Source organism: Lytechinus pictus, chromosome 9, assembly GCF_037042905.1.
Source record: "Lytechinus pictus isolate F3 Inbred chromosome 9, Lp3.0, whole genome shotgun sequence".
In the NCBI taxonomy this organism is placed as follows: Eukaryota; Metazoa; Echinodermata; class Echinoidea; order Temnopleuroida; family Toxopneustidae; genus Lytechinus; species Lytechinus pictus.
The window spans coordinates 8,845,981-8,870,231 of NC_087253.1; the positions used below are offsets into that span (position 1 = coordinate 8,845,981).

The window sequence follows — 24,251 nt, forward strand, 5'->3', positions numbered from 1 at the left end:
TAAAGTTTTAACCAATTGTTGTGTGGACCGTATGTTGCCCAACATTTTTAAGAGTGTATCTTTAACTCGCAAAACAGAGGAGGAGAAGTGTATATGCCGGGGGAAGATATTCCTCCCCGCGCAGAGCAACGAAACTCTGAAATTTCAAAGGGCGGACGTTTCATCAAATGCAGATATCTCCAATACCCCATCGGCTCTGATTTAATTAATTTTCTAAGATTATTGAACTTCATTACACGGAAAATAGTGCGCAAAAAGTTGAAACTTCTGTGATTTATTGAAATTATATAAAAAAGGATGCCTAATTTCTTTGACTTATCCTGAAGCGCTTCATTTTGAATTATAAAGAAACTTAAAAGACATTCAACATTTCAAACTGAAGGCGAAAAACAGGACATGAGATGAATGCGCAGGAACATGAAGTTTAATAGAATTTGATAAAGAATATTGTACTTTTTTATTTAATACGACACAAATTTTATACCTTCCTCTTTTTAAATTAGGAACCTGTTTGCCCCAAAATTATGGTTGTTTAGTAATGAGCTGAAAAGCGGAAGAAGTTGCCTTCATGGAGGTGACGGCAGAAATTGATATAAATATTTTACCCGCCCGGAGCCGACCCGACCAGAAGTTGCGCGATCAATAAAAAAAAAGATAACTTCATATACTTGGGCCTAACCTTACTCTAATTCTATGCCCTAATGTATACATTTGAACTTTAACTGGCAAGAAAAACATATTGCTGAGGTGGAAAAACAGGGTTAGAGAAAGGTTGGGGGAAACAATGGAGATCTTCAATATTGTCATTAACCGCGCGCAGCGCGGAAGCAAAACTCATATATAAATTTAGAGCAAGAGTGAAGGAGTTTCTCTTTTGAGAAAAAAAATAAAGAATAAAAAGAAAAAAACCAAAGCTACCTTTCTTCCCTTTCCTCCCTTCCCTTTTCCTTTTCTCCTCTCTTTTTTTCCCTTCGTTTTTTTTTTTTTTTTTTTTAGGGGGGGGGACTGTTTTTTTTTGGGGGGGCGACCGCTCCCACCGCCCCCCTGGCTACGCGCCTGGATGTATAATGGGGGGGGGGGGGGCAATAACAATAATAATAACAATAACATCCAATAATGATAATAATAATAACGTTAGAATTTGATAATAATAACAGTGATGGTAATAATAAACCACCAAATCCACTCTGTAGTGTGCTAATGAAAAGACACATAGAATCGAAGTACCATTATCCATTGCTCATGGTTAGTTTCATATACAAAATAAGAAAATAAATTACATGGAGGCTTTGTCAACATGGTTTCCCAAGTTGTAAAATATTATTATTATTATTATTATTTATTCGGCAAATAATATTCAAAAAATTAATTTCAATGTAAACAATACAAAATAAGAAATATCAACCAGTGGAACGCCAGGGACAGAAAAAGTTAACTTAATTACTGTGGCATGAAGCCTCCTGTCTCGATTTCAATGGTTGATTTACAATATATATTAATAACTAAACAATAATGAAATACTCATAATTATAAAGGGGTGTAGCATGCGATTAATACTATACAAATATATAAGGCTTTGAGAAAGTATAGTGGGAATTATTTATCCGAGGTTGGACTGGCAATTACTATTTTTCCCAAGGGGCGAAGCCCCGAGGGAAAAATAGTTACATTGCCAGTCCAACCGAGGATTAATAATTCCCACTATGCTTTCGAAAGAAACGCCTGATATATTTGTTTTATATCCCTCTTTAACTTGTGGGCCTATAGTCCTTGCCGATGTTTAACCGATCTAGGCCAAATCTTATGTTGTTGGACCTCGTCCTACTCTAAGCCTGTCGAGATAATGCTAGACAGTTCCTGGGTCCGCTGCGCTGCGTTGGCCGTTGCTGCAGTGGCACTCAAAATAAATACGTGCAGTCGAAATTTATGCTCTAAAATTTAGTATCGGATCTTGACTCACCTTGTTAGGTATGTTTATTCCATATTAAATGATCCTGTATGAATAGCCTTTAGAATTAGATTTTCTGCATTGTAATCTAAACCCAATTACACCGTTGTTTTTCAGATTGTCGGTACGGTAATTTGGGCGAGAGCTTGTATTTTACTTTATTTACTTTTTGCGAATGATCGATATCTGGGTCAAGTCAGGGAGCATGCGCAATTCAAAGTTGAGAGAAAATATCGAGCATGAGCATGCGCAGTTCTGCCCATGAAAGTATATCGAAAAATATACGGAGCTACAAGAAAACTATACGGAGCTAATTTCAGCGATGTGTTTTCCTATTGAAATTATACTTTGTCACTTGATCACGAATTGACCAATCGTTTATCTAGAATACTCATGAATATTCATAAGAGGGATATAATAAAATATATAAATAAATTTAGTTACTTGTAACTGAAAATGAGTGGAAATGACAGGGAAAGAGAATAAAGAAAGCTGAATGAAGGTGACAAAAAGAAAGGAAAGGAGAGAGTGGAGAGAGAGAGAGAGGGGTGGGAAAGGAAAATAAAAAGTGACACAGGCAAAGGAATTGTGAACGCACCCAAAATGGTACAATAATACTTAAAATACTTAAAATAAGACTTATAAGAACTACGCATATAAATTTATCATTTGATAACAATTGATGGGGTTATGACTTTAAAAAGAATATTATAACAAAATGTACGAATAGAGAGAAAAAAACATATCGCTTACTTACCTACTACGAAAATTGTGTTGGAAGAATCATGCTAATCAACCTCTTAGTGTTAAACCTGCTTGAAAGTGAGATATTGGATTACTGATAAAGGGAAGAAGACAGTAGAAAAATAAACTTCAGAAACTGCCATTGATCTCAGAAACATGTGATCCCATAATGAGAAGATGAATTCAGCTTCCTCCTTGAAACAAGTCAATGTTTTAAATTGCTGCAACAGGTAGCTAAAGCCCCTTTCACAATTGACGTACGACCATTTGCGACCTTTTGGTCGTGCGACAGGCTGCAACAGGCATCAATCGCTAGTCATCTCATAAGATCGCACAGAGGCTTTCACAGTTGCAACAGCTGTCGTACAACAAAACAACCAGTAAACCCCGATGCACGAGTAAGTCGCATATACTCTTATTGTGCTCGTGCGATCACATGCGAGTGTTGCACGAGGGATTGCGAGTGGAACGGTCGCATACATGCGAATGAAACGGTAGTGCAATGTTGTAAGCCGTTGCGATCGGTCTTGCAACAGTCTTATGGCCCATATTATTATCGCAACCAGTCGCAAGACAGGTCTCTGTACATGTAGGTCGCTTGCACATGTGCAAGTGTTGCACGACCTCCAGTCAAGTAAATGCGACTACTTAGTTGTGCCACCTCTCGCACCAAGTCGTACAACGTTGAAAGACACTCGCACGATGATCGCCCGACCGATGGTACGACCCCGGGTACGGTCTGATGCGAGTGAATCGATCGTATTTGATCGTGTTCGGATTTTGAACATGTTCAAAGTTCAGATGTGACCAGTCACGACCACCTCGAGTTCGTGCGACCGTCTACAACGACTGCGAGTGCTCGCAAGACACCAAGAGATCGATCGTGCAACAACAAGAAAAAACTGTTGCAGGCAGTCGTAAACTGGTCGGACGTCAATTGTGAAAGGGGCTGAACGGTCGCATACATGCGAATGCAACGGTAGTGGAATGTAGTAAGCCGTAATTTCGATCGGTCTTGCAACAGTCTCATATTATCGCACCCAGTCGCAAGACTGGTCTCTGTAGGTCTCCAGCACATGTGCAAGTGTTGTACGACCTCCAGTCGACTAAATGCGACTATACTTAGTTGTGCCACCTCTCGCACCAAGTCGTACAACGTTGAACAACACTCACACGATGATCGCCCGACCGATGGTACGACCTGTTGCGAGTGAATCAATCGTATTTGATCGCGTTTGGATTTTGAACATGTTCAAAGTTCAGATGCGACCAGTCACGATCACCTCCGACCACCTCGAGTTTGTGCGATCGTCTACAACGACTGCGAGTGCTCGCAAGACACCATGGGATCGATCGTGCAACAACAAGAAAAAACTGTTGCAGGTGGTCGTAAACAGGTCGTACGTCAATTGTGAAAGGGGCTGAACGGTCGCATACATGCGAATGCAACGGTAGTGGAATGTAGTAAGCCGTAATTTCGATCGGTCTTGCAACAGTCTCATATTATCGCACCCAGTCGCAAGACTGGTCTCTGTAGGTCTCCAGCACATGTGCAAGTGTTGTACGACCTCCAGTCGACTAAATGCGACTATACTTAGTTGTGCCACCTCTCGCACCAAGTCGTACAACGTTGAACAACACTCACACGATGATCGCCCGACCGATGGTACGACCTGTTGCGAGTGAATCAATCGTATTTGATCGCGTTTGGATTTTGAACATGTTCAAAGTTCAGATGCGACCAGTCACGATCACCTCCGACCACCTCGAGTTTGTGCGATCGTCTACAACGACTGCGAGTGCTCGCAAGACACCATGGGATCGATCGTGCAACAACAAGAAAAAACTGTTGCAGGTGGTCGTAAACAGGTCGTACGTCAATTGTGAAAGGGGCTTTACAAAACATTATGAGGAAATGGACAAGAATTTATTCAGCGCCAGTCTACCATTACCATTCTTTACAGAGTCACGATTTATTATTGTTGAAAACGGCTTTTTGTTTCAAAAATTTTCCTATTGAGTGTTTTCAATGGTTGACATTGTGGCGCTCTTTATGGCACACGATATTTAGTATTTGTCAAGTATGTGTTCCTTGTGCAGTTATTTTTTGTCTGCATGCATGTTCCTTTACATGAACTTATTTTTACCCAAAATGGAATTTCAGAATTAGGGGGGGGGTGATTTATTTTGAAAGCGCATCTATTTACCCCCCCCCCCACACACACCAAACGCTATTTAAAGCACCCGAATTGTTGGCTTAGGGTTCATTTATTGAATTAAATCTTAAAGATTTTACCCGACGTTTTTAGAGGGATCTTTATTTTATTTTATTCATTTTTTTGCTATTCACGAATGAAAAGTGACAAAATTAATGCAGAAAAATGTCTTGCCAAAGAAAAATAGGTCCTCGGTGGGATTCGATCACACAAACCGACTCCATTATACACTCGGCAAAAAAAGTTCTTGGACACTTATAAAAGTTAAGATATTCCATATAGATATTTGATTAAAGGTAAATTATTGTATGTCAACATGACCAGACAATATTCCTCTTCCAGTATGACATGACATTTTCATGTGAACAGTCATGCATTAATGGTTAAACGCTTTAAACAATAGCAATGTCAGAAAAAGAAAATTCCAAGAAATGCTCAGTCAGTGCATGGCTGGTTACAGGCATTGAACAATAGCAATGTCAGTAAAAGAAAATTGCAAGAAGACGATCAGTCATTCTTTCAGTTGTGATAGTTTGTGTGGCATTAATATCCATTAAACGATAAAAGCAAACTTAAAGTCAAATACCACTCTAAAAGTAAAGAGAAAGCTATCCACCTTGGATGCATCACTATTCCACTGGAATTTTAAGTCAAAGTCAGTCGATTAAAAAAATGTCAAATTTCAGTATCTTGGCATAAGCAAAAGAAAAGTATCCTTATCCTCCTATCTTCTGCAGGGGTGGTGGCCCTAGGTCGAACACTCCTAGGGCGGTCTGTAACTTCATCAGTCGCCAAATACCGCTGGTTCAAATTTAAAATTGGTGAAACCTGGAAATATCGAGCCACTTGTCTAAATGACTGCCCAGACTGCAACATTCCTATTGCTCTTGCACGCTCTTGGTTGGAAAGCTTCATCTTGAAAGTGAATGTCCAAAGGATCCATCTCATTATGCATCTCATGATGCATCCCTAAGCATTTAATTCAAATAATAACTACCTGTTGAAGTTGTTGAATGTATGCCTACAGGATGGCCATGATCATTAGCATTTGAATGGTCCATTTCTTGCAATTTTCTTTTACTGACATTGCTATTGTTTAAAGCATTTAATCACCCATTCATGACTGTTCACATGAAAATGTCATGTCATAATGGAAGAGGAATATTGTTTGGTCATGTTGACATACAATAATTTGCCTTTAATCAAATATCTATATGGAATATTTAAACTTTTATAAGTGTCCAATAATTTTTTTTTGCCGAGTGTACAAAAATATATATTTCTATTGGTAGGTTGGAGTCGGTTTTCTTTGAGGGACCGGAGCATACTTGTTTTGTTTACACCGCAACTGTAAAGACGTATACCAAGATGGCTGAGAAGGACACCAAGAAGGCTCCTAAGAAGAAACCAGTGACCCATTGAAGGAGCGGAATGGATCTTCGCTCCAGGCAATCAAGAAGTACATCGAGCAGAACTTCGATGTCCAGATGGACCGACAGCTCATTTTCATCAAGAGGGCTCTGAAGGCTGGTGTGGTGAAGGGCAAACTTACGCAGACAAAGGGTGAAGGTGCTCCGGGGTCATTCAGATTTAATGTGCAAGCAGCCAAGGCACAACCAGCGGAGAAGGCCAAGAAGGAGAAAGAGGGCCAAACAGCAAGCACAGCGGGAGAAGGCAAAGGCGAAATCTGCAGCCCAGAAGGAGAAGAAGAAGAAGGCAGCCGCTAAGAAGGCAAAGGCAGCACCAAAGAAAGTGAAGAAGCCTGCAAAGAAGACTAAGACCACTGAGAAGAAAGAAAAGAAAAAGACACCAAAGAAGAAAGTCCCTGCCAAGAAGTCGACACCCAAGAAGGCGACAAAGAAGGCAGTAACCAAGAAGCCAAAGGCTTCGAACCCCAAGAAACCCCAAGAAAAAATATATATATTTACAAAATCTAGAAATTATTGCAACTTTCACGATTGTTGTGAGACCTACCCCTGGGACCACTTATTTCACAGTTACTAGGATACAGATGGGGGTTGCATTGCATCCAAAAGTTCAATGACTGAAATAAAGAAAAAATAGAAAAATATCACAAAGGAAATGGAAGGGAAAGGGTAAAATGTAATATCATTTTTTTTTCTTTGTTACGTTAGATTTCGTTTTTAAGATTGTATGCATTTTTTCTTGCATGCTCCACTAGCTCGCGGCAATTTTTTGAGGGTGTTTTGTTTTGTTTTGTTTTTACCCGTACGCCATGTACTGCCCCTCTCTTTTTTTCTCATTATGCGACGATTAACAGCTCTGGACTTAATCATTGACGAACAGGACATTATGACATGTTTATTGAATTCGTATATTTTTCAAGATGGGTTAAATAGAGTAAATAACAAAACTATCATTAATCAACCTCAATCGCGAAGGGAATGCTTCTTGGGTGATAGTACATGTTGCACGAAGAATACAATTATTCACGCCATCTACGTCAGTCTCGATTGTGAAAAAAGTTTCTGAAGCATAACTCACATTGTCTGAATAAAAACTTGAATGATTTATTATGAAAAATCAAGTGACGAATACTTATCTATAGTGTGATGCCATGGGATCGCTGATGTTAGCACGTAAATTTGTGCTACGATACGGAAGGGGGCAAATTAAGAGCATCGCGCCCTCTCTCTCCCTTGTTATCTCTTTTAATCACACACACTAATAAGCCCTCACATGCGCATCTTCACACACCCTTACACACACACACACACACAAGTAGACCTAACGTAAGTTAGACCCCTTCTAGAGTCTAGATGTAGGCTACAGACTACTCAAAGACCGGCCCGCGGGCCAAATCTGGCCTGTGAAGCATGTCCATGATCATCTGGCCCGCCCTTGTCACTCATGAGGAATGACCGAGTCTCTGACTCTGATCTTTTAAATTTAAGGTAGACTAGACTCTAGTCTAGATATAAACTTAAGTTAGGCCTACATCTGTGTGTAAAGAAGAGTAGATCTAGTCCAGACTATACCTAGGCCTAGATCTAGATCTAACGTTATAGTCTAGGTCTAGATCTAGATCTAACGTTACAGTAGATCTAGACCTCGGCATCTCTAGTAATATCGCAATTGACTAACAAAAAAATATTAGTTAACGTTAGACTAGTCTCACTTATACTAGGGCAAGGTGGTGGCTACCTTTTTTTTTATTGGAGCAACTTTAGAATACCCCACCACAAAAATTGACCAGACGTTCGTAGGGTACCCAAAGCTTCACCAATAAAGCTATAGTTTATCTGAAGACTTAAGTTTCTTAAGTAGCACTAAACCTAATCCTAACCCTAGGTATTCGACGTTTATGTACATAATTTTAAACTCTATTGGTGTGGTATTATAAAGTTAAGCCTTTTAATTCATGGTAGATTCTACCGTGAGTTAGTCATAACTGTTACTAGTCTATGGTAAAAAAGTTATAGGGGCCTATCTGTATCTAGTCTAAGTTAGTTCTAACACTTAGACTAGGTCTAATCACATCCGGACCCTCAAGCCAGGGGCGGCGATCCCGGGGGGGGCGGACACGTCCCCCTCAATTTTTTAAGGGGGGATCGTCCCCTCCGGATAATTTGAAAAAGTGCAAAAAAAAAATGTATAGCAAATACTGATTAAAGGCTGCAACACATTTTTATGCTCTGGGGGGCCTAAGAGTGCATCGTTTAGACTAATAAAAATGCAAAATCTTCTCGCTCGGTCGCTACGCTCCCTCGCATAATATCCTTTAAACGTACAAGTAAATATTGTAGGTGTAACCTGGCTGCCAGGCCATGTGAATCTCCTTCTAATGCACAGTGCAACTGAGTCGGAATGGCAAAGACTAGTAGTAATGACCAAATCGAGAGGGAAATTTGGGCAGCTAGATCAGAGTAGGGTTAGTGGCTACTGTTATAGTAGTACTGTGGATGTGGCCGAGGAGTATGAGCTGTTGTAATCATATTAGATAATCCTTCATTTCCAGGTACTCCCTCACAGTCCAGTAATGAAACCAAAGAAGCGACAAAGGGTGACACCCAACGTTGTGGCATCAAAATGGATCCAAGGAAAAAAAGACCAGGATCATTTTGAATGCCATTACTTTGGCCCATTAAAAGGTTTGTGTTTTAAATTATTTGTGTAATTCCATTCTAAACTGAATATTTCATTCAAATTGATACACACCATAGACTTTCAGTGTAATGTACAGTTACACAGGTGTATATAGTTCTAGCCCAACTATTAATAGAGGTGCCATGCTTTACAGAGTAGAACTTTACTTTAATTGCATTGTAGGCCGCCTAAATGCTTTTGTCCTCTTTTAGTCCGTTCCTTGCATTCTTTTCCCTTTACCTTCCTTTTCAGAATAGTATAGGGAAGGGAGGGGAAGAAAAAAAAAAAAAAAAAAAAAAAAAAAAAAAAAAAAAAACTATCGTGTTCGTACTTAATGCACGATCGAGTCATCCACTCACTTTTTTTTTTATTTGCTTACAGATAAAAATTACTAACAATCTGAAAATCAGTTTTGTTTTCACTTTTTATGTGCTTTTAGTGTTTGCCGATTGATGTGTATGGCAACATGTTTCAGTCACCAATGCACCAAAATCTAAAAGTCAGTATGGTAGTTCATACACTCATCTTCCCCCCCCCCCCCCCAAAAAAAAAAAAAATATATATATATATATATAACAACAACAAAAAGTGGCCATTTTGTTTTTTTAACTCTAATTTTTGTTATAAGACTCTAATATTAGGTAATGAACAATATACCTAAGGGAAATTATTCCTCTTTCAGATGAGCATATATTAAGTCGTCATCCATGCATAATGAGTTACAGTCCAATAACCATGCAAATGTGTAAAAACAAAAATATTGAATTATTCACGAACATGATATTTTGCTTGGTGATTTTGACTAATACCATACACCATATGTTTTGATGCCTATCTAATGTAGGCATTTGGGGGGAGCATGCTGGCATGGGTATTGGACTCATCCATAGGCGATCAAAAATTAAAATTCTGCTCATCTGATTGTTTATCAAAAAATCTTTTAGGTTGAACAAGTGGCAACTTCCCTTTTTTATCTGAGTGTAATTATAGTTATTTATATAATTTCAGACTTGGAGGGAATATACAAGCTAAACATTTACATTAAGGGGAATCTGCTATAAAAGGGATTTTCCAATTCCTTTTCACATTTTAATAGTGTGTTTTGTCCAGTTGGATTGGTTAGGAATAGGCAGTTAATTCACAGGTTTTAGTTGGCAAAACAAAAATTCATAATTCAGCTATTGTATCTATACTGCCTAAAATATTTTCAGAAAGTACTGCAATGACAAAGGACATTCTTCTTTAACCTTGAATATGTCTATAAGGGGGTTGGGGCAGGGGCTGGCATGGAAAGGGATAGGAAAAATGTTATAGATGTTAATTGTGCCTTCAAGTAAAGTGTTTTTAATTCAATCAGTCTTTATTAATAGTTACAATTTTCTATTTCCTCCACTCTACATTACCCCCCCCCCAATTTTGCAGGAAGAGGAGTAGTTGTGACACGCGATATACAAAAAGATGAGTTTCTCTTACAGTATGCTGGAAATCTGATAAATGGCACCGATGGAGAGAACCTTGAAATTCAGAATGCTACTGGTTTTAGATTCTTCTTTGCTGCTAAAAATGGCACAAAGATGTGGTAAGGACATCTTTAGCAAGTCCATGTATGCCTTTAAAGAAAAATATAAAACTAAAACTGAAAAACTAAACAGAAAATAGAAAGAGTGCATATATACCTCCGGCTAGGAAGAGTGCTTACTGGAGCATGTCACAGTGTCTGTCACAATGAAAATACGCGCCTCACATTATAAGTGTACTGTACATTCACTTATTTTCATTGGACGCTAAAGGGAAATGCCCTTGGCTCTTCCATCCCTGGGGTCCATACCCCCTGGAAATTGCACATTTTTACCCCTGTGACCTTTGACCTCATGACGCCCCAAATTTTAGTATTTGTTGTGAGTTTCATCATGCACCTCTCCTGAAAGTTTGATTAAATTCTGACAAGAACTTTTTGAGTTATGCAAAACAATGAATCAACAGGACTGAAAAACAAAAATTCTTCCAAGTTCCTTGGCGGAGGTATTAACACATAATTATTCAGTGTGAAAATGAACATTATGTTCCCTAGCTCTGCTTATCTTGCATTGGATTGAGTAGTATGCTTTATTAGTATATGTAACTACATGTGTCTTGAAAGATCATTGTGTTTGTGCCGATTCTTTATTCTTTATTTCTTTCTGGTGAAAAGTTATTAGATTATAAGCTCAAGAAAAATTGAAAATTTCGGACAGCATGTTGTGAAAAATATACAATTATATGGTGTACAAATATATTGTGTGGAGATTCAAACAATTATCATTTTTTTGTCTAATTCTTCGGCAACTGTGAATTATTTTCAGATTGACATGTTTTTTAACTGCCTGTGGGAGAAAAAAAAAACTCACATTTGTTTTGCACGACAACATGCAGCTAAACACATGACAAATTGCTCTATCTGTTGTATAATATTGTTGTAAAATGAAGTTTAGATGGATCAGTATACAGCCAGGCATACGACCATTAAAAATGTAGTTTGATTAGAAGGTATCCATGACAGACTGTCACAATTTAATTGACTGTCCGGGCCTGCGGGTGGTTTATTATAACACTATAGTCTATGGGGTAAAATGATTGTATTTACAATGACTTTCATTGTTCACACCATACCACAAACACTCTTTCAGTATGTTACATACTCTGATTGTAATGCCTTCTTACTTTTCAGCATTGATGCAACCGATGAGCCAACTGGTGGGCCAAAGCTCGGGAGATTGGTCAATCATGGCGTAGGAAAATCATCAAATGTTAAACTCCGTGTTGTAGAAGATGAAGGCACCCCTTTCTTATGTTTGTTTGCATCCAAGGACATTGAAGCACAAACCGAACTCCTGTGTGACTATGGAGTGCCATTGCAATTCAATCAGGATGAAACGGTGAGCTCTAGCTAGCTATTTCGTTATTTTTTAAAGATGCTCTGAACGAACATTCGATAGGTATGAATATAAATAAATACTTAAATATGAATGCTTTTTTCCCCTTCAATTTGATAAATGCTTGCGTTTTGAAGAAGACAGTGCAGATGACAACTCAGACACAATGGTTATTAGTTAATGGAGGCGTTTGCATTCATAAACTTTCTCCGACATAGACAGTGATTATGATAATAAACTCATACTTGCCATCCGATTGCTCATCAAACAGCAGTACCGGGACAAATAAAGATAGTCAATTAAAAGACACATGTCAAGGACTACCAGAACTTGTCACTTTCTCTCCTTTCCCACCTTCATGTTTTCAGATGATTTCCAATTACTAATTTTCTCCCATTATTTTGTTTTTTATTTGTAGGTGTGATATATCCTCCCACCAGAAATCGATCTGATGCTGAACAGATACTCCCTGAATCAGGACCACCTACTGGTTTGAGTAAAGGTGTGATAAATCCTCCCACCAGCAATCGATCTGATGCTGAACAGATACTCCCTGATGATGAACAGCCACTCCTAGAAGCAAGACCACCTGCTGATTTGACTAAAGGTGTGATATGTCCTCTTATCAGCAATCGATCTGATGCTGAACAGATAATCCCTGAATCAGGACCACCTGCTGATTTGAGTAGAGGTGTGATCTATCCTCCCACCGGTAATCGATCTGATGCTGAACAGATACTCCCTGAATCAGGAACACCTGCTGATTTGAGTAATGGTGTGATATATCCTCCCACATGCAATCGAACTGGTGCTGAAAAGATACTCCTTGAATCAGGACCACCTGCTGATTTGAGTAAAGGTGTGGTAAATCCTCCCACCGGCAATCAATTTGATGATGAACAGCCACCCCCTAAAGCAAAACCACCTGCTGGTTTGAGTAAAGGTGTGATATGTCGTCCCACCGGCAATCAATCTGATCATAAACAGCTACTCCCTGAATCAAGACCACCAGCTGATTTGAGAAAAGGTGTGATATATCCTCCCAACAGCGATCAAGCTGATGATGAACAGCCTCTCACTGAAGCAAGACCTCCTGCTGATTTGAGTGAAGGTGTGATTTATCCTCCCACCAGTAATCGATCTGATGCTGAACAGATACATCCTGATGATGAACAGCCACTCCTAGAAGCAAGATCACCTGCTGATTTGACTAAAGGTGTGATATGTCCTCCCACCGGCAATCAATTTGATGATAAACAGCTACTCCCTGAATCAAGACTACCAGCTGATTTGAGAAAAGGTGTAATATATCCTCCCAACAGCGATCAAGCTGATGATGAACAGCCACTGCCTGAAGCAAGACCACCTGCTGATTTGAGAAAAGATGTGATATATCCTCCCACCGGTAATCGACCTACACGTAATGATGAACAGCCACTTCCTGAGGCAAGACCACCAGCTGATTTGAGTGAAGGTGTGATTTATCCTCCCACAAGTAATCGATCTGATGCTGAACAGATACTCCCTGAATCAGAACCACCTGCTGATTTGAGTAAACGTGTGATAAATCCTCCCACCAGCAATCGATCTGATGCTGAACAGATACTCCCTGATGATGAACAGCCACTCCTAGAAGCAAGACCACCTGCTGAATTGATTAAAGGTGTGATATATCCTCCCACCAGAAATCGATCTGATGCTGAACAGATACTCCCTGAATCAGAACCACCTGCTGATTTGAGTAAACGTGTGATAAATCCTCCCACCAGCAATCGATCTGATGCTGAACAGATAATCCCTGATGATGAACAGCCACTCCTAGAAGCAAGACCACCTGCTGATTTGACTAAAGGTGTGATATGTCCTCTCATCAGCAATCGATCTGATGCTGAACAGATAATCCCTGAATCAGGACCACCTGCTGATTTGAGTAGAGGTGTGATCTATCCTCCCACCGGTAATCGATCTGATGTTGAACAGATACTCCTTGAATCAGGACCACCTGCTGATTGGAGTAATGGTGTGATATATCCTCCCACTTGCAATCGAACTGGTGCTGAACAGATATTCCTTGAATCAGGACCACCTGCTGGTTTGAGTAAAGGTGTGATATGTCGTCCCACCGGCAATCAATCTGATGATGAACAGCTTCTCCCTGAAGCAAGACCACCAGCTGATTTGAGAAAAGGTGTGATATATCCTCCCACCAGTAATCGATCTGATGAACAGGCACTTCCTCAGACAAGACCACCTGCTGACTTGAGTAAAGATGTGGTATATCCTCCCACCTGCAATCAATCTGATGATGATGAACAGCCTCTCACTGAAGCAAGACCTCCTGCTGATTTGAGAAAAGGTGTGATATATCCTCCCACCAGCACTCGAGCTGATGATGAACAGCCACTTCCTGAAGCAAGGCCCTCTGCTGATTTGAGAAAAGGTGTGATATATCGTCCCACCAGCAATCGATCTGATGATAAACATCTCCTCGCTGAATCGCAACCATTGGGACAACCCACTGCATCGTTATCTTTGATTACAGATGTTGTTGTAGATAGCTTCGAAGAAGACGGTAGTGATGACGACTCAGACACAATGGTTGTTGTTAAAAGGAGGCGTTTGCATTCACAAACTTTCTCTGACATAGACAGTGATGATGATCCCTCATACGTGCCGTCTGATTGCTCACCAAACAGGAGTGATAGTGATACTTTTCCTGTACCCGATGAAATGGAGACGGGCAATGAAGAGCCAAATGTCAAGACACAAGTCACATCTTCAAAATCAGCACAATGCTCTGAAGAAAAAGAAAGGAAACAGCCATATAAGAAGCCCTATCGCTTTTGCATGTACTGCAAGAAACATATGTCAAAACTCTCAGATCACTTAAAAAATAAACACCGCAATGAAGAAAGAATACAATATGCACTCGGTTTACCTACAAAGGAGCGAATTGAAGAATTTGATAGAATCAGAAAAGAAGGGACCTTTGAAGTTAACAAAATCAGAGCAAAAGATGACAATCCACAATTTCAAAGAGAAAGGTCAAGCGCATCCAATTCTGTTGTAATATGTAGCAACTGTTCAGGGGCTTACTCTGCTCCATACATGAGAAGGCATAAGCATCATTGTGAATACAAGTCTGATTCCTCCAAGCCTTCAATGCACATTCCAGCATCATTTCTTTCAGTTATGAATGATTCAGATTCGTCATTTATTTCTGAAATTCTCAGCAAGTTCAGAAAAGATGAAGTTGGCCAACTTTGTCAAAGCGATCCCATACTTCGGGAAATAGGAAAAAGGCTGTGGTTAAAGCAGAACAAGAAGCCTGACAAAAAAACTTAAGTACGGAAGTCGGTCATGACTGACATGCGAAGACTTGCCAGACTTTACCTAACCCTGATCTCAGTGCAGGATAATCTTGGGCCTCTTCTTGTAAAGGCAGGAAATGTATCTGACCTGATGCAACGCTCCAACTTCCAGCACCTAGAAGTAGCAGTGCAGCAGTACACTGAGAGGAGAGAAGAAAGTGAAGGCTTGGGTGTCAAAGCAGGTTTGAAGTTAGGAGTATTCTACCTCCTGACATATTTACTGCTGTTCTTGATCTTCAACACAATCAAATATTTGGCGATGCTACATATCATCTAAACAAAAGGAGGGAAGAAAAGTTACGAAGACCGAGTGGGCAGCCATTGGAAGCTGACATTAAGGCAGTTAGAGATTACACAACCTCAAGAATCACAGAGCTACTTGAAGATACCCTGGCATTCTGGGATAGGCATCGTTTTGTTGAATTGAGAGACTGCCTCGTATCACGACTCACATTGTTCAATGCCCGGAGAGGGGGAGAGCCTAGCCGTTTATATATCAAGTGCTGGCAAGACGCAAAGGAAGGAGCATGGCTGGACAAGCAACAGCTGGCCACATTAGACTCCATAGACAAAGCCCTTGTCGAGGATTTAAAGGTTGGGTACCAGTTGGGAAAGGGAAAGCATTTAATCCCTGTGCTTTTTCCCACAGACACCCATGAGGCATTGGACAAGTTGATTAACAAAGAAATTCGATCGTGTGCAGGAATAGGAAACGACAACAACTACCTATTCCCAACAACCAGTGGTTCCAATTCCAATGTATCCGGATGGCATGCCTTGGACAACATATGTGAGTGTGTAACCCTCGATGATAAGCAGTCAATCACAGCAACTAAAAATAGACACCGTGTGAGTGTACTCTTTGCACTTTCACATATTCCAGAAAGAGAGAGATCTTTCATCTTTAAACATCTAGGACACTCACAGGAAACAAACGAAAATATCTATCAGGCACCCCTGGCACTCAAAGAAGTTAATGATGGATACAGGAGGTGAGCTGCATTCTAGTATATCAAGTTCAATGTATACAAGTTTGCTGGAGAAGAGCAGTATACCTAGGATGATGTCAAACAAATACTTTTATTTTTGGGATATGAAAAAGCAGTGCAAAAATTTTCCTGCTACACGAGTCCACATGAAATATTTCAAACAAAGCAAATTATGAATTATGTGATATATTGTATATGTCATGACAATCTCTCAATGTAATTTTATCGTATGATATGCCTACTTTCCATGAATGCACTTGTAGGCCTACAACTAAAAAAAGAAATACACTCTACAGAGCTTTGTTCACAAACAAAAACAAATTTAAACAAATATAAACTGTTCTATCAACTCAAGATAAACTCATGGATGGAGGAGGGGGGGGGCTGGGAGTAAAGTCAGTGTTTTTATTGTCTTGAATAATGCAGGTCATTTATAGATTCATAATCATTTTCCCCCAGTTTTCATGTAAGTCGGTCACTCTGTATGTGTTTCTTTTTTCCCGTTCTTTACGAACATGCTGTAGATATAATGGATCCTGCGACCAGCAGTGAACAAGTGAAGCCTCAAGTGAAGCCATCAGGTACCATATAGATTTCATGTATATATAATTGAATTGCCTATCAAAAATGAATTTATATGAGACAGATTTGTTTGTCATCTTATCATGTTATACAGCTGCTCTTTATTACGAGCAGGAATAGTTGAGTTTGAAGGATAATTTCCTGATAAAAAATATTGATAGTCACCATGCAGTGTCTTAATTTACTACCAAAGGCATTACAAAAGCATATTAATAGATAATAGTATTCACTGCTAGCATCAAAGAAAGAATTGATAATGTATACAGTGCTTGATTTTTTAAATTGTTTTTAGCTAAATCTTACTTATTAGATGCAGGTATTCGAATATTCACTTCACTTGCATTTTGTTTTTTCAAACTTTATTATTCAACAATCTCATTTCATTAATTAATTACCTATAAATGTAAATATGGTTACAAACTTTCAAGAGAAATTCTAAAGTGTCTGGTGAACAGATTGAATCATCTGTATTCCACTTTTTGCTATATTTCAAAAATTTCATTTGCCAATATGAAATATGAAAATGAAGTTTCCACACAAACCCATAAAAGTTATATATAAAATGCAGAAAAAAGCAGAGTCAATCAATATTCAAAACCAAATTTTATCGAGATCCAACTTTTTAATGGTAGTATTAAATTTATTTGTCTCCCTATCTCTCTCTCTCCATCTCTCTCCCTCCCTCTGTCTTCCCTCTCTCTTTGGTTGTGAAGGTCGTAACTATACACAATGGCGGAAATCTGATGAAAAGGAGCTGTTGGCACATTTCAAAGAATATATCAATGGAGAAGCAACAAAGAAGCTTCCGGGTATGTTACCATATTAGATAGTATATGCCACTTTGCAGAGAAATGTAAGGTTTTGAGAGAAAAAGGGAACAATATTTCCAACAACTTAGTAGTATATTTCAATATAGATTTTTATGAAAATTTTGTGTTATATTCCTTGACAGATAAATAGATATTTGTCAAGGTGAATCTCCCAATGAATTTGTCTATATCACTTTAAAAATCCTATCCTTATCCATAATTATTTTGTACCCTGTATGGTGTAAGGTATTCAATTAGTAAATTTCAGGATCTTCCACTGGGTATTTTGTCTGCATGCATAAAAGTTATGAATTACAACAGCTTAGAATTTCTTATAACAATCATCCATCAAATGAGCCTCATATTGCACATACACTTACAGATAATCCATATATCAAATTCACTTATCTTATCAAATTGCCTGTGACGCTTATTACTCACATACAAAAAAAAATTCTTAGAACTTTTCCTTTTATGAATCAAAACAAAGTCAGCTTTATAATATAAATGCTTTTTTTTTTTAGGTAATCTTTTGAATTCAACCCAAATAAAGACAATATTCAATAAATAGAAGATTAAAAGCTTGCCAATTGTGGGAGCATAAAATGGAGAAGAGTTCAATTTTGATTTGGGCATTTCTCTGATCACTTGGAGTACCTTTAACAGCCAAAACATTATCTTGTATGTCCCATTCATTAAAACGAACTTTAAGTTTTCTTTGTTGCACTATTTTCTTTTTCTTCTTCTTCTTTGGTTGGTTTTGTTTGGCAATTAGTCACAATTGACTGTTTTGGGCCCTCAAATTGCAAAGTCTTCGCTAAATTATGCTTTTTATCACCCAACATAAACGAAAGGCTTGTTGATAATTTATTACGGCTTGCCTGTTCATGCAAATGAGATGTCAAAGTGTTTGCCAAGGTATAATATTTGCTTGATCCAGGTAAGTGGGCAAGTGGGTTTGTAGAAAAACTGTGTGTAATAAATAACCACTTTTGACAGTGTAAAGCATGTCACCTCTTCATAAAGAATATTGAGTTACAACCTCACTATAAGAGTAAACTCCTTGAACTATATGTTGTTGTTCACAAACAAGATTGAGGGTAACAAAGTTGCAAGATACACCTTTGCCTGACAAGATGACACAGTAATGTATTATTTCAGGCAAATGCGGGAGTTTACAATGTCTCTCATTTCTCCAACATATTTATATCCCCTTTCATATATACAGGAAGGAAGGAAATCATTATATTCCTGAAAGCACACCCATCGTTTCCTCACCCTTGGCAGACAGTGCGCAAAAAAATGATGAATGTAGTGTACAACAAAAACAAAAGATTCCCTAAAGTAGTGTAACGGGCCAAAACAGGAATTTTCATTTCATTTTTATGCCTCCGCCCACTGATCATCGTGCATGAGTGTCCAGGTTGCATGATCAAGGTCAAAGGTCATTTAGGGTCAATGAACTTGGACCATGGTTAATTTTTTTTTTAATGTCGTCATAACTTTAAAATTGTAAGGGCCTATTTTATGAATCTTGGACAAAAGGTAATTCAAGTATTGCTGATAATCTTGCATCAGTGTCAGGTCACATGATCAAGGTCAAAGGGTCAATGACATTTGAACATGTTGGGGTAACAGCACTGAAATTTTAACTGTTAGTTTTTTAAATGTCATCATCATGGGCCTATTTCATGAACTTAAACATAAGGGTAATCAAGTATCACTGACTATGAGTTGCAAGTCGCATGGTCAAGGGCAATGGCCATTTATGAACTTTGACCATGTTTTGGTTATCAAAATTGAAATCTTAACCATGTTGTTTTTTTCAAAGTCAGCATTGCTGCTATATTGAATTGCGTAATGCAGGCGAGACTGCCAGAGGCGTTCCACTTGTTTGAAAATAAGGTTATTGCTTTAGGCAAATCATCCGCATTCAGTTGATGAAGCAACCCAAACGAAGATGATATAAATCGTGTATTTTTAACATTTTATTGGAATAAAATAAATGATTAATATGAGCTAATCTGTTTTTACGAAAAACTAATTCTATCTGCCCTTTTTTGTAACAAAAATAATTTGTCTAGCTGAATTCTGGAGGCGTTGCCCTATGCTAATACTCCATAATTCAAATAAGGGAAAATAAGTGTACAATACAAGTTTAGCAAAATGTTGGGAGGGAACGTTGTTTTCGGCAGTTTGTTGATAACACCAACATTTCTAGACAATAATTTGCTTAGATATGATGTGTATATACTTTCCATGAAAGTTAGTTGTCTATAAACAGACCATTAAGTATGTTTGTAACTGTAAAAGTTACAGTAATATTTTTGTAATCTAAAACATATTGTTGTTGGTTGATAATAACATTGATATTGTACTTTGATGAGTTAATATTGATATCAATTTAAAGGGAAGGTGAACCCTGGCAATAAATGGGTTTCAATAAACAGAGATCAGCAAGAGAAGTAATTTTTCTATTTTTCTATTTCTATGGAGAATGCAAATTGACAATGCACTGGGACAAAGGAGTGGTCAACTCCCATATGTTATATATGTTGAGAGATATTTGAATTCTTCATTAATTAAGCTAATGCCCGATTTTTTTTTATTGGATGAAAATTGTATTGAAGTGAATTGAATTTAAATGCCTATTGACTACAGTTTCATGCTAATACATTTACTTATAAATACAAATAGTATCAAACAGTCATGTCAGGTTGACTCCTCAAGCAATTTCTATATAAACACATGTTGGCCACTTTTATTCATAACGTACATACATAATTTTCACATTTAGTGTATGAGTATTTCACTTTGTTTATAGTACATGATAAAAGGAATGTACAATTATTATGCCAAGAGTAAGAACTGAGCAAGGGAAAACATCAATTTCACTCATGTCAAAAATCTGGATTGGTTTACCATTAGAGATTTAACATATTTGGACAACTAATCTTTTTTGTATAATAGTCTTAAGAAATGTTTGTTATGCAAGTATGTGTAGTTTACATACTATGCTGTATTGTTATTATATAGACCTACATTTTGCGATTTGTAGCCCCCCCCCCAAATAATTTCACCAAATGTGTAGAAAAAAATGTAAATTGCCTATTATCAGGCTCGCTTGCATTCATGTTCAGTTAAATGCTATTTAAAATGTATTTTCTCAAACTCAACTGCTTTGCTCACTCGCATTCATGTTAAATGCTATTTAGAATACATAGCTCCTCAAGCTCAATCACTTTGCTGGCTCACATTCCTGTTATTTGAAATGCGTGGTTTCATACTTGCTTGCGCTTCACTCGCTTGCATTCATGTTAAATGCTCTTTCAAAAGGCGTAGATTCTCAGGCTAGCTCGCTAGCAATAAAAAGAGCATAGGGCCTATTTTTAAATGCAATGCTTCTCGGGCAGAATGCGTATTCAATTTGCAAATTTCTGAAGCTCGATCGTATCGCTCCTCCACGTTTTCCGGGTGTGTGTGTGGTGTGAGGGGAGGGGGGGGGGGGTGTTGGTCAGCTTGGGAAATTTTTGCCCGATCCCCAATCCTGAAAATTGATCGACACCCCTGAACACTTACTGTAATTTGTTACATGGGTGAATACCAAAAGTTTTATATTCAGTTTTGTTAATGTCATTCAAAACTGCCATATATTTGTATCCAAATAAGCTATACTCTAGGTAATTGTATTGTACATGCATGTAGAGCACCCTGTTATAAAGGTGCAGGGTCCTGCCCCCTATTTTAAATAGATATGATTTTAATGAATTTCAAATTTGGATATTTATGTTTTTATGCTCAAAGAAACTTCTACCTCGGTCTTTACTTAATATTTTAATTTTAATTACAATGTTCACTGTCATTTAATTCAAAATTCCTCCAATTACCACATACCCCAAAATACTCTCATCTGTCTTTCAAAACTCAATATTTTATGAAGGTTCAGTTACTTGGAACAGCATTCCCGATTATATCAAACAAAGTTGTACTTTGTCTGTTTGTACATTTGTCCCTTCTTTTTTCTTTCCCTTTTGTACACTTTATATATACATATATACATGTGTATATCTATGTTGTAGATTTCTGTCAATATTTGCCTTTCTACAGAAATCCGTACTTACACTTTTTCATGCAATAACTGTTTCTTTGTATTTCTTTGTATTTTTTTAATGATCTATATTTCTATGTGAATATGTTTGTAACCTGTATTGTATTTTTGTGTGTGAAAGTGTTAAATGAAATCTGAATTGAATTGAATTGACTTGAATTTGGAATATTAACTTATTATCTAGGGTCATTTTTATCAATCTTTCTGTATTCTGCTGTAAATTCTTGTGTTACATAATGTTTTGAACAACACTGGTATTAAAGTTTCAGTTCAATTCAATTTAGTTGTCACTTGTTTGATTATCGGGTGATGTATGTATTATCAATTAACTGGACAGTGTTTACATCAAATGATAGTTTCACCGAGTGCATTTTTCTGGTAATCTTTCACTTTTTAATTGAATTTTATCAATTTATAAAGATAATAATTATCAAACTAGCACATATCATTGAGCATATACATATGTCGAGAAACGGATACTAGTACTCAAAAATAATGTCATGTATCATTTTCATGAATTTGCAAGACTTTAGGCTATACATGTTATTAATGATCGTAAGAGTTACATGATTTGCAGTTTCCTCTACACTGCCTTTTTTATCCAAAAGGAAAGAAGTGACATTTCTTTCAAAATTGACCTTTTCAGTGATTTGGTATCTGTGTGTTTGAAACAGGGGCGGCGCTAAAGGGGAAGCAGCCGGCCCCCTATACATTCTTTTTTAATGAAGAAAAAAAAAAGAGAAGAGGAGAAAGAAGAAGATGATGATAATGCATGATGGTGATGATAATGATGAAAGTAGAATAGAGATTAGAATTTCTTTTAATTTCATTTATTTTCCATTTCCAACAAAAATATTATAATAAATACACATGATAAACAGTGAAATCATAAAATAATAAACAATATATATATATGTAACATAATAAACAAAAATTGATGTGAATTTTTACGAAATTTACATGATTGCAAAAAATAATACCTGTTTGAAATGGGAGGGAGATGCTAAAAAGCCATGCTTGTAGATTGCATCTCCCTAAAAATTAAAACCACTTATTACTGTGCTAAATCACACAAAAATGAATTTAAAAAAAACCCTTCGCGACCCATATTAAAGGGATTGTTTCACTTTGTGAGCAATTTAAAAAAATATCATATTGCTTTTTGAAAATGGTATGAACATTTGACTAACAGCTCAAAAATACCCATGTGAAAGTTTGGGATCATAACATGTTCGGGAAGTGTTTTTAAAAACTGAAAATCTGAGGCAATGTTTGAAGAGAAAAATGCACTTCTCGACGGTTGATTCATGATTCTGTTTCCAATTTAAATCGATATTATATAGCGCCACCTTGTGATGTATGCAAGAAAGTAGGCGGAGCTTACCACGGGGAATTTCGCTTCTTGCGTGATCTGTGTGGGCGAAGCATAGAGATGTTATTAGTATACATATCTATGGGGCGAAGTTAGTTTGTTTTGGGTTTTTTCTGTGTCTCCGCTCGGTGTGTGCGATAAGCGATCGATGCATGTGCGTTGCTTATTGCCTGCAAGGAGATATCTCCTTGTTGCCTGTGTGAAAGGGTGTAGCTGTACGTGTGTGTCGCTTGTGCATAACATTGGGGGAATATCATAGGTCCATGATCATACTGTCAAACTGTGTCGAACTCGTGAATGTCCATTCCGTCTGTGGTCTGTACATTTGAATATGCTACATGTATGCCTCATAATGAACTTTGTAGACTTACAGACCATGGGATTTTGATGAATTTATATTTTGGCGACGTAAATTAGTAGCAAATAAAACGACAACAACAGAAAAGAACGCGACAAACCGGGGCTACAAATACAATCTCGGATCTACAGTGTAGAGTAATAGTAGTTTTTTTTGTGGATCATGGGGGCCGGGGATGGAGCGTGATTTTCCAGAAGCTATATTGTGCCCCCCCCCCCCCCAAAAAAAAAAAAATCCCCTCTGTTCTTTTCTTTAGTTTACCTTTGCATGCACTACAAGATATATCCTTGTGGTTGTTGATAATTCTCTTTTACCTGGTCACGATATAGCAAACGTCCGTCGACTGGTTCGAGAAGAGAATGCAATATAGCTCCATGTAATGCACTATCATGGAGCTGTAATATGTATCCGAACTCCACTCTGGTCATGTTACGTCCACGTAGTCACAGGCCTTCGTGTGTCATGTGCATGTTTACATGCACGGGGCATAGCTGGGTAGGAACTCGGAATAAAGGCAGTGACCTCTCCTTCTCCCCCCCCCCCCTGGCATGGAAACATCCACCATCGTGGGTTTGTGTGTGTGTGTGTGTGTGTGTGTGTGTTTTTACGTTCTCCACGAGCTCCCCCAACAAAGATATTCCCATCCCGGATTTCCCATCCCATCAAAATCTTCGGTAGGCCTATCTTCACGTAAGATGCTTATGAGAAACTCCCGGGGAGAAACTATATGATCAA

At 38.0% G+C, this 24,251-nt stretch overlaps 1 protein-coding gene across 1 annotated transcript; it reads left to right on the plus strand.

The window, feature by feature from the left end:
• Nucleotides 1–5,313: 5,313 nt before the first annotated feature.
• On the plus strand, nt 5,314–6,912 carry LOC129267800 (histone H1.1, embryonic-like). The gene is given in 3 exon segments (XM_064105060.1): nt 5,314–5,346; nt 6,333–6,553; nt 6,555–6,912. Coding segments are annotated over 3 exon segments (612 nt in total).
• Nucleotides 6,913–24,251: the final 17,339 nt, after the last annotated feature.